Raw genomic sequence first — 13,430 nt, forward strand, 5'->3', positions numbered from 1 at the left:
ACCCCATCTAGGGGACAGTTCAGAAAGCCTGGCCTCCGCAGGGACTCTGGCACCTTTGGTGTGATAGCCTCCAGGCTCTGTCCCTCCAGCCCCAAACTGGGACGGCTGGATTCCTGCCAGCAGCCAGTCATGTATCTACCAGAGCTTACATCCTGGGGCAGGTGACAGGCACCAGGGAGCTGCCCAGGTCACATTTGAGCAGGGCCTGGGCAGGAGCGAGCCTCGGGTAGAGGGGGCACGCTGCAGGGCAGGGAGGTCAATGATCAGGGGCCAGTTTCGTTCAGGGGACTCTAAGGTTGACAAGTTTGGAAATAGAGACCTTTACTGGGGACTGAGAAGACATAAGAAAGTTGTTTCCTTCGGGGTCTCCCTCAAGGATCTACTTTGTGATAAGGGACATCCGGGGCTTGAGCTGGCTTGATGTACCCAGTTCCTAAATCACCTAGATCCTGTCCCTTTGACCCCATGGCTCTCCCTCTTGGCGGCCCAGTGACGTCTCGTGGCCCCAGGGCCTCCCCTCATGACAAGCTGGAGATGGGAGATGGCTTCGTACAGGGGACCTAGCCCCGAACCGGTGGCTTCTCTGGTTTGAACTGATCCTCCCTCCAAAGCAGGAGACCCTTTCCATAGTGTTGGGTCCCCAGGTCCCGCTCCTCGCCTGCTTCCTGCGCTCCTGGGAGCAGAGGCGGGGCGCCTGGGAGCCTGGGCACACTGGCAGCCTGCTTCCTGCACCCAGCAAGCCCGCCCTGGGAGGGGCCAAGCGCGCCCTGTGCTCGTGATAAGGCGCAAGGGCTCCCCTGTGGAGGAAGCACTGAAGAGAAAGCAGAGGCGAAGGGAGCACAGGGCGGTCGCAGGTGTAGACGCTGGGCCGGGAGTGGCCGACACTCCTACCCCCACCTGCAGCCGCCAACCCCTTGCAGACAAGGTAAGCTGGGGCCTGCGGCTGACGGCCCCAGGACCTTTCTCTCCCTCGCCTTCCTGCAGCCCCTCGGCCCAGCACACCTCTCTCCCTGCGGCAGCCCCGACGGTGCCTTGCCCCCCAGGGGCCTCGGCTGGCTTGGCATGTTTGGAGCTGAGCTTTGGGCCCGGATTGGACCTGCTTTCTGACCTGGCTTCACAGCCATTTCAGGGTGGGCAGCTGCCAGCGTGGGCCTGGGGCTGAACTGGGGCTGGGACAGCAGAGGGAGGTTGGGCCCAGCTCTCGCATGGAGGTGGCTGATCCTGAGCGAGCCCCTTCTCACTCCTACCGGGCCTCAGTCTTCCCGTCTGTAAGATGGGAGCGGGTTGGACGACATGGTCTCTGAGGGTCCCTTCAGCTCGTCCATCAGTGATGTGGGAGGATCTGAGGTTTGCCTGGAACAACTCGGTCCCCTCGGTGTCGTGACTGCCGTGGCGTACTGGCCTGTGGGCTGGCTCTCTGCTCTCGGGCCCGTCCAGGGCACCACAGGGCCACTTCTCCTTGAACACGGGCAGGCCCCCAGGCCCCAGCGCCCTGCCCACCTCACCTCCCTCCCACCCTTGCTATAGAGCCGCAGCCATGGCGGGGATGAAGACGGCCACCGGGGACTACATTGACTCGTCCTGGGAGCTGCAGGTGTTCGTAGGAGAGGAGGAACCCCAGGCCCAGTCGGTCACCCTCCGGGTCACCGGGGAGTCGCACATCGGCGGGGTGCTCCTGAAGATCGTGGAGCAGATCAGTGAGTGCCGGCCGCCCCTGCAGCTGACCTCAGCACCATGGGGCAGCCACAACTGGTGGCCCATGGTACTTCCGGGCCATCCCTGCTGCGCAGCTCTCGATAACCGTGTCGCAGTGACTCAGGCACCAGCTTAATCATTCGGTTCCAAAAAAGACATTTCCCCAACTTCCCCTCCCTCCCACTCTTTCCCTCCCTCCTCCCCCTCCAACTGGTTCTGCTAAGTCCTCAGGGAGCAGACCTGGCCACAGCCCTCTGTTGACCCACTTCTCCGGGCAGGAGAGGCCTTGACTGGGCCGAGGCAGAGGTCACATGCCGGGGGTCTGAAAGGAGACCGGAGGGGCTCCTGGGGACCTGGGGGCCTCTTCCCACCCCCCTCCCCCAGGCGGAAGCCCTTAGTAGGCTGGTGACAGGCCCCTGCTGGGTGGGAAGGCCCTGCCCCCACAGGAAGTTACAGCAGGGAGCCTGTGGTGTCAGCCATGAAGAGGAGCAGGGCGGTGACAAGGGGGCTTCTCATCCACCGCCTTTCCTGCTGGGGGTGGGGGCTGCCCCTTCTCGGGAGGGCAGCAGCTCACTCCGATAGGCAGAGCCGGAAGGCGAGCCCACGATAGTCCCAGCCAGGAGCTGGGGCCCTGCTGCCTGAGGGTGGGTGTGGGCCGGCATCCTCAGACCCAGCCAACCCACCACATGCAGCTTGGGGACAGGACAGGCCCTAGGACAGCCTGGCCACAGGAGGGCTGAGGCGGTGAGGGGAGCTTCCAGAAGGCAGGGCCCAAGGAGGCTGTGAAAGCAGAAGTGGGGAACAGAGGGTCCCTCAGGGACTGGGTGTCAGACCGAGCCTCAGACCGGCCGGGGCCGAGCCAGGGCAGAGGGCGTGGAGACCTGGTGCCTCAAGAGGGGACCTGGTTGGCCCCGGGGCCCAGCACAAGAGCAACGCAAGAGGCCCAGACGAGGAGTGAGGCGGTCAGACAGACGGACCCCACCCCTCCAACCACGGCTGGGCTCCCTAGGGCAAGTCCCTCCAGCCCACGTCCCCTGCGATGGGCAGAAGGGGCAGTGGGGCCGAGGCAGGGCCCTGGATCACTGGCAAGGAAGGGCTGCACACGCTCCAGAGGGCAGCGCTCATCCTTCGTGCTCAGCTCGCGCCAGTTCACACTCCCGGGCGGAGGATGGAGGGGAGATGGCATCTCACCCATCGTAGCTGCATGAGGAGTGAAGCGTTTGTATTGCTAACTGAATACGTGTCCTCATGTGCCTGCAGAAGTATGTCACATGTGCACTGACCACATGGCAGGCATTGTCCCTTGCCCACTGGGTTGGGAGGATTACTACTCACATCTCACCAACTGGAAAACTGAGGCACAGAGAGATTAAGGACTTGGCCAAGGTCACAGAACCAGCAACCGATAACTCTTAGCAGAGCTCCCACTGCTGCGTGCGGGCACAACCCCAGTGCCACAGCCTCTGCCTCGCGGGCTCCCAGGAATGCCAGAGAGAGAGAGCCAGGGAGCCAGGAATGTGGGAGGATGCGGGAGGAGCTTACGGGGGGAGCCAGATGGGCTGGAGAATGTGAGGTGGGGGTAGTAAGACTGGGGCACCCAGATTCTGGGTTGGGGGCAGGGCCCTCCGAGGCTGATGCACACACCCCCTTTCCCGTGGCCCCGCAGACCGCAAGCAGGACTGGTCAGACTACGCCATTTGGTGGGAACAGAAAAAGCAGTGGCTGCTGCAGACCCACTGGACGCTGGACAAGTACGGCATCCTGGCCGACGCCCGCCTCTTCTTCGGGCCCCAGCACCGGCCGGTGGTCCTGCGGCTGCCGAATCGTCGCGCCCTGCGCCTCCGAGCCAGCTTCTCCCAGCCCCTCTTCCAGGCCGTGGCCGCCATCTGCCGCCTCCTCAGTGAGTCCCCAGCTCGTCCAACTCTGCCACCCTGCAAGGGTCCCACAGGGGTGCAGGTCCCCTCCGTTTACAGCCCAGCTATTGTCACGTCATCTTTGCTGTCCTGTTCCCCATCCTGCCTGCAAGGCTGTGACCTGCCCCAAAGTGCCCGCGGGTGGGACGGGAAGTCACAGGACAGCCCCACTGAGGCCCCGGGTCCCCTCAGGTATCCGGCACCCTGAGGAGCTGTCTCTGCTCCGGACTCTGGAGAAGAAGGAGAAGAAAAAGAAGGAGAAGGAGCCGGAGGAGGAGGTGTACGACCTGACCCAGGTCGTCCTGGCTGGGGGTGAGCACGGGCTGGGGGGCCAGGCTGGGCGTGGGGCTGGCAGGAGACAGGGGCTGGGGCCAGGCCTGGCTGACCGTGACCTGCCCTCCAGGGGTGGCACCTGCGCTCTTCCGGGGCATGCCAGCCCACTTCTCAGACAGCGCCCAGACCGAGGCCTGCTACCACATGCTGAGCCGGCCGCAGCCCCCGCCCGACCCCCTCCTGCTGCAGCGCCTGCCCCGGCCCAGCTCCCTCTTGGACAAGACCAAGCTCCACAGCAGGTGCGCCGCCTGCCCGCCGCGGTCCCTCGTGTCCCGGCTCCGCTCCCATGGCCTGCTACCCCAACCCGCCTCCTGTTTCCAGGCCTTCCCCATGTATGTGCTTGCCCCCAGCCCCCCCGCGCAGCCCCCCGCCCTGGCTCAGCCCTCACCCCTGCCTCTGCTGCCGCCCAGGTGGCTGGACTCGTCACGGTGCCTCATGCAGCAGGACGTCAAGGCGGGAGACACGCTCTGGCTACGCTTTAAGTACTACAGCTTCTTCGACCTGGATCCCAAGGTGGGCGGGGTCAGGGAGAGGCGGGGTCTGGGGCATGAGACGTGGGGACCTAGGGTCAGGGGTCTGGGTTCCCGGGATGTTGGAGACTACCAGGGGTCTGTCCATCCGTCCACTTGTCCATCCACACCCCTGTTTATTGACTCCGCCAACACCGTGTTGCACCTGGGCTGATGCCAAAGCCTGTTTCTCAAGGGCCATCGGGGACCTAATGACCACAGATGAGTGTAGACAGTGGTGAGTGCCCCTGGGGAGCCTGCCCCGCTGCAGGAACGAGGTGCCGGCGAGGGACGAGGCTTTACAGGCAGGCGCCAGTGTGCGTCTCTTCTTCTCTGTCCTCCCTCCCCATTGGCAACCCCCGGGCTCAATGCATCCCCCCCACCAGGACCCCACAGGCGCTCCCTCTACGCGTGACCCCACTTCTCTGCCCCCCTTCACTGCGAAACTTCTCAACGCCGCTATCTACAGAGCCCTTGGGGGCCAGTGTCCGTGCTCCCCGGAATCCTGCCTCCTGTTTCCCAGGCTTTCCTGTGGCTGCTGCTCCACTCCCTCTCGCTCCTCAGCTGAGGCCCTCCTGGCGTCTCTGCCCCCCGCCAAACACGGGAAGCTCACCTGCCGAGGTGACCGCGCCCCCACGCCATCTGTCCCCAGCTCACTTCCTGCCCACTTCTTACTTGGCCACTTGTCACCCCCATGCACTCGGGGTCCCCAGCTGCCCTGCCCTGGCTCCTGGCCTTTGGTGTTGGGGGGCCCCAAAGCTCCGTTCCCCACTCCTTCTCTGCACCCGTTCTCCCAGGAATCTCCAGGCTCATGGATTTGAATATCGCCTCCATGCTCTCTAGCTCCCAGGTTTAGAATCTCAGCCCAGACTCTCCCCTGAGCTCTAGACTCTCGTGTCCAGCTGGCCATCTCTGCTCAGGTACCTAGCAGTGACCTCTGTCTTCTCCTGCCTGAGACAGAGCTCTCCTCCCAGCACACCCTCCCACCGTCCAGGGATTCACCGCAGACGCCCCACGCTCACACCGTTCTGGATCCTTCCCTTTCTCTCCGACCCCATCCCGCATCCTGTCCCGTTGATCCTCTCTCGAACTGAAATCCGAGACCACCCTTTCTTCTCTGTCTCTTCTCTGCAGCCATCAGTCACTGCAGCTATTCCTAAAGGACCTCTCTCCCCTCTGGGCCTCCCAGCCTCCACAGGCACGCAGAACGAATGTTTGCAAACGCACATGAGATCCTGTCACTCCTGCTTAAAAGGCTCCTGTGGCTGCCTATGGCCCAGCCTGGTCTAGCCCTGCTCACCTCTCTGCCACCCGCTCCCTCCCTTCCACCCACACCGGCCTCCTTTCCCTCCCCCAGCACGCATGCTCCTTCCTCTGCTCCAGCTTGTGTCTTCCCTTCTCTCGCCTTTCCCGCCTTCTTTCGGATTGAGTAGTTTTCGCGATTCCACTTTATCTCCTTTTATACGAGCTTTTTAGCTATACTTTTTAAAATTTTTTTGCGGTTGTTTTGGGGGTTATAGTTGACATCCCCTATGACCGTCCAGGATCATTACACCGCTTCACATGACATTCCCTCACCCTCCCGGCCCCCACGCTCCTGTGCAGGCACATTTCACTCCTACCTGTGTCAAAGCCCACAACGTAGGGTCATCCTTGTCGCGGTTTGAATTATTATGACGGCGGTATTGAGAAATAATTCATAAACCATATAATTTTCCCATTTGAAGTGTACAATTCAATGGTGTTTAGTATATTCACAGAGTTGTGCAACCAGGACCACAATCAATTTTAGAACTTTCTTGTCACCCCCAAAAGAAATCCCTCCTGTTGGCAGTTGCTCCCCATTTGTCCCCCACCCCCTCAGCCCCAGGCGACCACTGATCTCCTTTCTGTCTCTATCGATTTGCCTATTCTGGACATTTCTTATGAGTGGAATCATGCAATATGTGGCTTTTTGTGACAGGCTTCATTCACTTAGCACAAAGTTTTCAAGGTTCATCCATCTGGCAGCCTGTGTTGGGGCTTCCTTCCTTTTTCGTGCTGAGTAAGATTCTGTGGTGTGGCTATGCCACATTTTACTTATCTATTCATCAGTTATAGACATTTGGTTTTGTTCCCACTTGTTGGCTATTATGAATAATGCTGACATGAATATTCATGTCTAAGTTTTCAAGTGGACATAGATTTTCATTTCTCTTGTGTGTATACCTAGGAGTACAATTGTCGAGTCGTCATCATTCGTATTTTTCCTATAACCAGTCAATTATTTTATTTTATTTTTTTGAGGAAGATTAGCCCTGAGCTAATATCTGCCACAAATCCTCCTCTTTTCGCTGAGGAAGACTGGCCCTGAGCTAACATATATGCCCATCTTCCTCTACTTTATATGTGGGACGCCTACCACAGCATGGCGTGCCAAGCGGTGCCATGTCCACACCCGGGATCCGAACCGGCGAACCCCGGGCCGCCGAGAAGCAGAACGTGCGCACTTAACCGCTGCGCCACCGGGCCGGCCCCTCAGTTATTTTTTATTAAACTTTTGGTTGTGAAATAACCGTTGATTCACAGCCAGTTGTAAGAAATAACACACAGAGATCCTAGAAACCTGGAAACCCTTTACTTGGTTTCCTGAACCAGTAACACAACCTGGATATTGACGTTGATCGTGTCAAGATATAGAACAGTTCCATCAGCCAATTGTCCTGTAAAAATATTTTTAAAATATGAAAAAATTCTTTTCTCTCTGCCCGCATGTCACCATTTCCTCGCCTCTTTGTTTGTGTGTCTGGATCCGGATGTCCAGCTGGCATCACTTTCTGTCTGTCTGAGGGACTTCCTTTAGGTTTCTTGTGCTGACCTCCTGGTCCTGAGTTCTGTCAGCTTCTCTTTGTCTATGTAGCCATTATTTTGCTTTTGATTTTGAAAGATATTTTGACTCCGCATAAAGTTCTCGGTTGACAGCCTTTTTCTTACCTTTCCCTAAAGATGTGGCTCCACACTCTCGTGGCTTGCACGGCTTCCCAAGACAGGGCTGCTGGCACTCTTTGTTCGTCTGTGTTTAATGTGTCTTTTTCTGACTGCTTTTCCAAATTTCTTTTTTTTAACTTAAAAATTTTTTTTTTAATTTTATCCTGTTTTTTTTTTCTTTTTCCCTGAGGAAGATTAGCCCTGAGCTAACACCCATGCACATCTTCATCTACTTTATATGTGGGACGCCTGCCACAGCATGGCTTGCCAATTGGTGCCACGTCTGCACCCGGGATCCGAACTGGTGAACCCAGGGCCGCCGAAGCGGAACGTGCACACTTAACCGCTGCACCACCGGGCCAGCCCCGTCCAATTTTCTTTTTATTACTGGTTTTAAATAATTTGATTATCGTGTGCCTTGGTTTGCTTCAGGTTTCTCACGCTTGGGGTTCATTGAGCGTCTTGAATCGGAGCGTTCATAGTTTTTATCAAATTTGCACAATTTTGGCAGACATTTTTTCTGCCCCTCGCCCTGTGTGGGATTCCAGTTACATGACTATCAGGCTGCTTGACATCCTCGCATGCCTCTGATGCTTTCTTTAGTTTTTTGGATTTTTTTGTTGTTGTTTGTTTGTTTTAAGATTTTATTTCTCCTTTTTCTCCCAAAGCCCCCTGGTACATAGTTGTATATTTTTAGTTGTGGGTCCTTCTAGTTGTGGCATGTGGGACGCCACCTCAGCGTGGCCTGATGAGCGGTGCCATCTCCGTGCCCAGGATTCGAACTGGCGAGACCCTGGGCTGAGGAAGTGGAGCGCGAGAACTTAACCACTTGGCCACGGGGCTGGCCCCTTTTTTTGTTTTTTTTTAGTCTTATTTTTCTGTGTTTCATTTTGGAGAGTTCTATTGCTATGTCTTCAAGTTTATTCACATTTCTTTTGCCATGAATCTCATGCCTAGAAGTTCAACTTTGACCTTCTAAAAATTTTCCATATCTCTCCTTAACATGCTCATGCTTTTTTCTACGTTCTTGAACATACAGGATACATGTATAGTAACTTGTTAGTGTTTTTGTCTACTAATTCGATCTTCTGTGTCATTTCTGGATCTATTTCTCCTGACTATTTTTCTCCTCATCACAAGTTGTATTTTTTTTTTTTTTGCCTCTTTCCTCTCCTGGTCATTTTTTATCTGATTCTAGACACTACACATTTTCTGTTCTTGGTGCTGGATTTTTTTGGTAGTCCTTTAAAAAAGTATTTTTAAGCCTTGTTTGGGGATGAAGTTAACATGCTTGGAAACAGTTTGATCCTTCCAAGGCTTGCTTTGAATTATCAGGCAGAACGAAAGCATCCTTTCATCTGGGGCTAATTTTCCCCGATACCGAGGCAGTCGCCCTCTGAGCACGCTATCTGATGTGCGATTGATTATGAGGTTTCTAATCTGGCTGTTCGAATGTGAACTATTCCCACGCTTCCGTGAGCTCTGGTCAATGTTCCACCCGCTCCTTTCCAGTGTTTCTTCCGCCCGCCTCGGATCATTTCATGACACACATACACTGACGCATTCTCAGCTAAAGACCCAAGAGGAGCCTCTGGCGACCTCCGGAGCTTTGTCTGAGCAGCTCTCTCGTCTCCAGTACTCTGTCCTGTGAATTCTAGCCGCCTCGGACTCCTCAGATCCTCCGTGACGTCTCCTCAGCTCGGGGAGTAAGCGGGCTCTGACTGGGGTCGTCCTCCCCGTGCTACAGCCTGGACACTCTCGGGGCAGTGAGCTGGGCCACCTTAGGACTCACTGTGTGTGTTTCCTTCTCTCCGAGATCACCGTCCTGCATGGTCTGTGGTCCAGTATCTAAAGACCATTTGGGCTTTGTTGTTCTTTTTCGGTTTTTGGAATTCAATTTTAATTTTAGTCAGAGTAATCAATGATGGCTTAAAGAGTGAAATGGTCCTCGCAGGTTCACAATAAGAACAACAAAAAGAGGTCCCTGCCTGACCTCTCCTTCTCCCAGATTTCTGATCCCAAGAGACTGGTTTTTTTTTTTAACCCTGTAGCTTTTTATTCTAGTGTTTACGTCTACAGGACATGCTGATACATTTCTATGCCTTGGTTTTTCCATTTCACACATTATCTATTAACTTTGTATGAAAGATGATGATTTAGCTGTCTTACACCTGCCCCCCTTCCCCCACAGCGCACACATTTCTTTGCACATTTCCAATTGAATTGCCTTATAGTTTTTGGTTAAAACAATGTGATCATGGCTGTAAACAGTAACACATACAAACAGTGTTCTTAGCTAAGCCACGGAGTAATGATATTTCCTTTCTTGGTCAAATTTTTCTTATAGTTCATACTTGCTCTATTTTTATTTGCTTATTTTTCTATTCATTGTCTGTCTGTGCACAATTAGCAGAGAGACCCCAAAAGGCTATCTGGATGCTCTCTATGGGGCTGAGGCTTGATGGGAGGTCATCCCGTGACAAGGTGGGATGTTCCATAACCAGGACCCTTCGACATTGCGACCCAACCACAAAACTCCTTTCAAAATGATTGATGGCTTTAGGATATCGGTCGGGGTTGTTTCCTTTTCGGAACTGTGCAGCAGGAGCGCTCTGGACCCACTGCAGGACTGTTGTCCTTAGACTTCCCTATTTCCCGGGAATTCCTATATTGGACTTCTTGGTTCCTGGATCTCTTGTGTTCCTCTTTCTTGACTGACTCTCTCATTTTGACGGAGCATGTGTTTCAACAGCTTCCCTTAAAGTGGTAAACGGTTTGAAATCCTGCGTGTCTGAAAAGGTCGATATTCTACCCTCACTCGTCTGATAGTTGGGCTAGGTATAGAATTCTAGGAATTGAATTGAATATAGGAATTCTATATAGGAATATAGAATAGGAAAATGGAAACATTTTCCTGCCAAATTTTGAAGCCACTTTCCCATTATCTTCTGGTTTCCAGTGTTGCTGTTGAGGAGTCTGATGTCATTTTTATTTTCAGTCCTTCCGTATGTGGCATACACTTTTAATTTTTTCTTAGAGGGGGAGGGGAGGTAGCAGGAGCTTTGAGAATCTTCTCATCTCTTGGTGTTCTGTAATCTCTCAGTACTATATCCTAAGATGGATCTTATTTCATTGATCGGCCTGCACATTTGCTGAACCCTCTGAAATCAGAAATCAGTTCTGGAAAAATGCTCCATAAAATCTCTTTAATAAATTAAATAAATTTATTAAATAATAATAATTATTTAATAAATTCTTTAATAAATTTCATCCCACTTGTTTTTCTGTTCCTTTTTTTTCCTGGAACTTAGTAGATATTAGACCTCTTGGATTGATGCTTCAAAGAAAAAACCAGACATTTATCCTTTCTTTCTCATTTTTAAGCTTGTATCTTTTTGTTCAACTTTCTGGAGAATTCCTTGACTTATCTTCTAAATGATCTATTGAATTTTTAATTTCTGCAACTATGGTTTTAAGTTCTAAGAGCTCTTATTTTCTGAGTGTTCCTTTAAAAAAATTTCTTTTTAGTATTACACATATTTAGAAAAATGCACAAAGGTATCCAACACATCAAGTGACAGAACTTTACCAATCTGCAGAAACCCCCTTCTGCCTCTTCCAGGCAATTTCTCCCACACGCGGAGCCACTAAGGTTCCTTCTAACACCGTAGATTAATTTTGCCTGTGTTTGAAATCTCCATCAATGAAATCGCACAGTCTGTGCTCTCTTGTGCCTGGCTTCTTTCACTTAACATTATGCCTGTATGACTCATCCATGTTGCACATAGTGAGTGTATTCTCTCTCAATGATGTATAATATTCCGTTACGTCAATATCCCACAATTAATTAATCTTCCATTCTGCTGCTGATGAGGACTGTGCTGTTTCCAGATTGGGGCTACTATGAATGGAGATGCTATGAACACTCCAGTATATTTCTTTTGCTGAACATACGTACATCCCGTAGGGCATGCACCCAGGGGTGGAATTGCTGCGTTATCGGGCAGGCGTTGGTTTAGCTGTGGTAGAGAACTGTTAAACAGCTTTCCAAAGTGGTTATACCGATTTACACCCCGGTCGGCAGTGCGGGAGAGTTTGGTCGTCCCACGACTTCACCAGCACTTGGTACTTCCTGTCTTTTCCATTGTAGCCATTCTGGTGGGTGCGTAATGGTATCTCAGGGGGCTTTTTAAATTTGTTTTTCTAAACAGTTTTACTGAGATATAACTTACATACGGTAAAAATCACCCATTGTAAGCATTCAGTCAGATTATTCTTAGTAAATTTATACAGTTGTGCAGCCATTGCCACAATCCAGTTTTAGAACATTTCGTCACCCCAGAAAGTTCCCCAGGGCCCGGTTGCAGTGACTCCTCCCTCCTCAAACTCAGACAACCACTGGTGTACTTTTTATGTGGTTTTAATTTACATTTCCTGATGACGAATCAAGTTGAGCCCTTTTTCGTCTGGTTATTAACCATTTGGATAGCTTCTTTTGTGAAGTTTCTGTTCAAGTTTTTTGTCAGTTTTTATATTGAGTAGCTTGTCTTTTTCATGTTGCTTTGTGGAAGTTCTTTATATATTCTGCACATGAATACTTTGTCAGATAAATATATTGTGAATATGCTTTGCCACTCTATGCTTTGCCTTTTCATTCTCTTAATGGTTTATTTTGATAAACAGATGTTCCTAATTTTAATATAATCCAACTTATATATTTTCTTTTATAATGAACATCTTGTGTGTCTTGTTTAAGAAATCTTTTTTATTCCAACATGACAAAGATGTCATCCTATTTTTCTCTAAATGCTTTATTGTTTTAACTGTCATATTTAGATCTGCAGTCCATCTGGAGTTGATATTTGTATATGGTGTGAGGTAGGGGTACAAATACATTTTTCCTACGTATGGGTATTCAATCGACCCAGTGCCATTTATTGAAAAGAACATCCTTTCCCCAGTGGCTGCAGGATCCCCTTTGTCCTAAGTCAGGTGAACACACGTGTGTGGGTCTCTCGCTGAGTCTCTTTGGTTCCGTTGGTCCATTTGTCTCTCTTTGCCAATGCCACACAGTCTTAATTACTCTAACTTTATAATCATATTCTTTTTAAAAATAGCATCCTGTTCTTGTTTTATGAGTGCAGTATTTTGTCTCTGTAAGGATTTTGACTAGTGTCGGAAGTTTCCTTCTGCTCCCCGCATGGTCTTTATTGCCTCCAAGCTCTCTCCTTTTTCCTGTTGGTCTTAGTCTCTGTAGTTCAGGCTAGCAGCTTTCCTTAGATGTGGGTAATCCTTGCCTGTCCTTTCATATGTGGAATCAGGCTCTAAGAAGCCGATTGGAAGCCCTGAGTGAATGGATGGGGATTGGCACTGGTGGCCTCTCGAGGGTGATGGGCAGGGAGGCCACTCTTTGTGGGGGTCTTCTCTTTGGTTCATCAGTTTCTCAGCAGCAAACCCTCTGATCTCCCAACGGGGGACAGAAGGGTCCCTGCCAATGTCTTGGGTGACAAGAGGGGAAGGGCTGGGGTTGTCCCACCTTCCAGAATGCCCATCTTCTCCTAATTCATCTGCTTTCAGCACAGTGCGCCCCCTCACCCGACTGTGCCTGGGGTACCAAATGCAGGCCTACCTCTGGCTCAGCATCTCCAGAGAGTAAATTTCTGGCTTCAGCCGGGTGCCAGCTGGCCGTCACTTGGCTGCAGCGAGCGAGGAGGGACCTGGTCCTTTCGTAGACTGTCTCCAGTTCTCCTTTCAGTCCACCCTCGCCTCTCAGCCAGACGATCCCAGTCCATAGCCTGTCCAGGGGCCACCGTGTGTCCCGGATGCCTGTGTTCAGATCCTTATTCTTTCTGCCTATTTTCAAAACTTGTCAGTGCCTTTACCATCGGACAAGAGAGGGAAAAGGGCACGAGATCGCACCTCTCTCTCCCTGTGACTCAGTTTCCATTCATGGTTTTGCTTTCCATCCTCCAAAGTTTTGCTGGCACCTCTCCCTGCTCTAGGCCCCCCTCTC

General features: G+C 52.0%; 1 protein-coding gene across 1 annotated transcript in view; it reads left to right on the forward strand.

Moving 5' to 3' along the window:
• Positions 1-13,430, forward strand: part of FERMT3 (FERM domain containing kindlin 3) — a 17,301-nt gene continuing 3,871 nt past the window's right edge. The window contains exons 1-6 of the mRNA XM_001488884.6: positions 1-925; positions 1,528-1,697; positions 3,362-3,595; positions 3,801-3,920; positions 4,012-4,180; positions 4,352-4,454. Of these exons, the coding sequence (XP_001488934.1) occupies positions 1,538-1,697; positions 3,362-3,595; positions 3,801-3,920; positions 4,012-4,180; positions 4,352-4,454 (786 nt within the window). The 5' untranslated portion in view covers positions 1-925; positions 1,528-1,537. The remainder of the gene's footprint in view (positions 926-1,527; positions 1,698-3,361; positions 3,596-3,800; positions 3,921-4,011; positions 4,181-4,351; positions 4,455-13,430) is intronic.

The sequence above is a fragment of the Equus caballus genome, chromosome 12 (genome assembly GCF_041296265.1).
Source record: "Equus caballus isolate H_3958 breed thoroughbred chromosome 12, TB-T2T, whole genome shotgun sequence".
In the NCBI taxonomy this organism is placed as follows: Eukaryota; Metazoa; Chordata; class Mammalia; order Perissodactyla; family Equidae; genus Equus; species Equus caballus.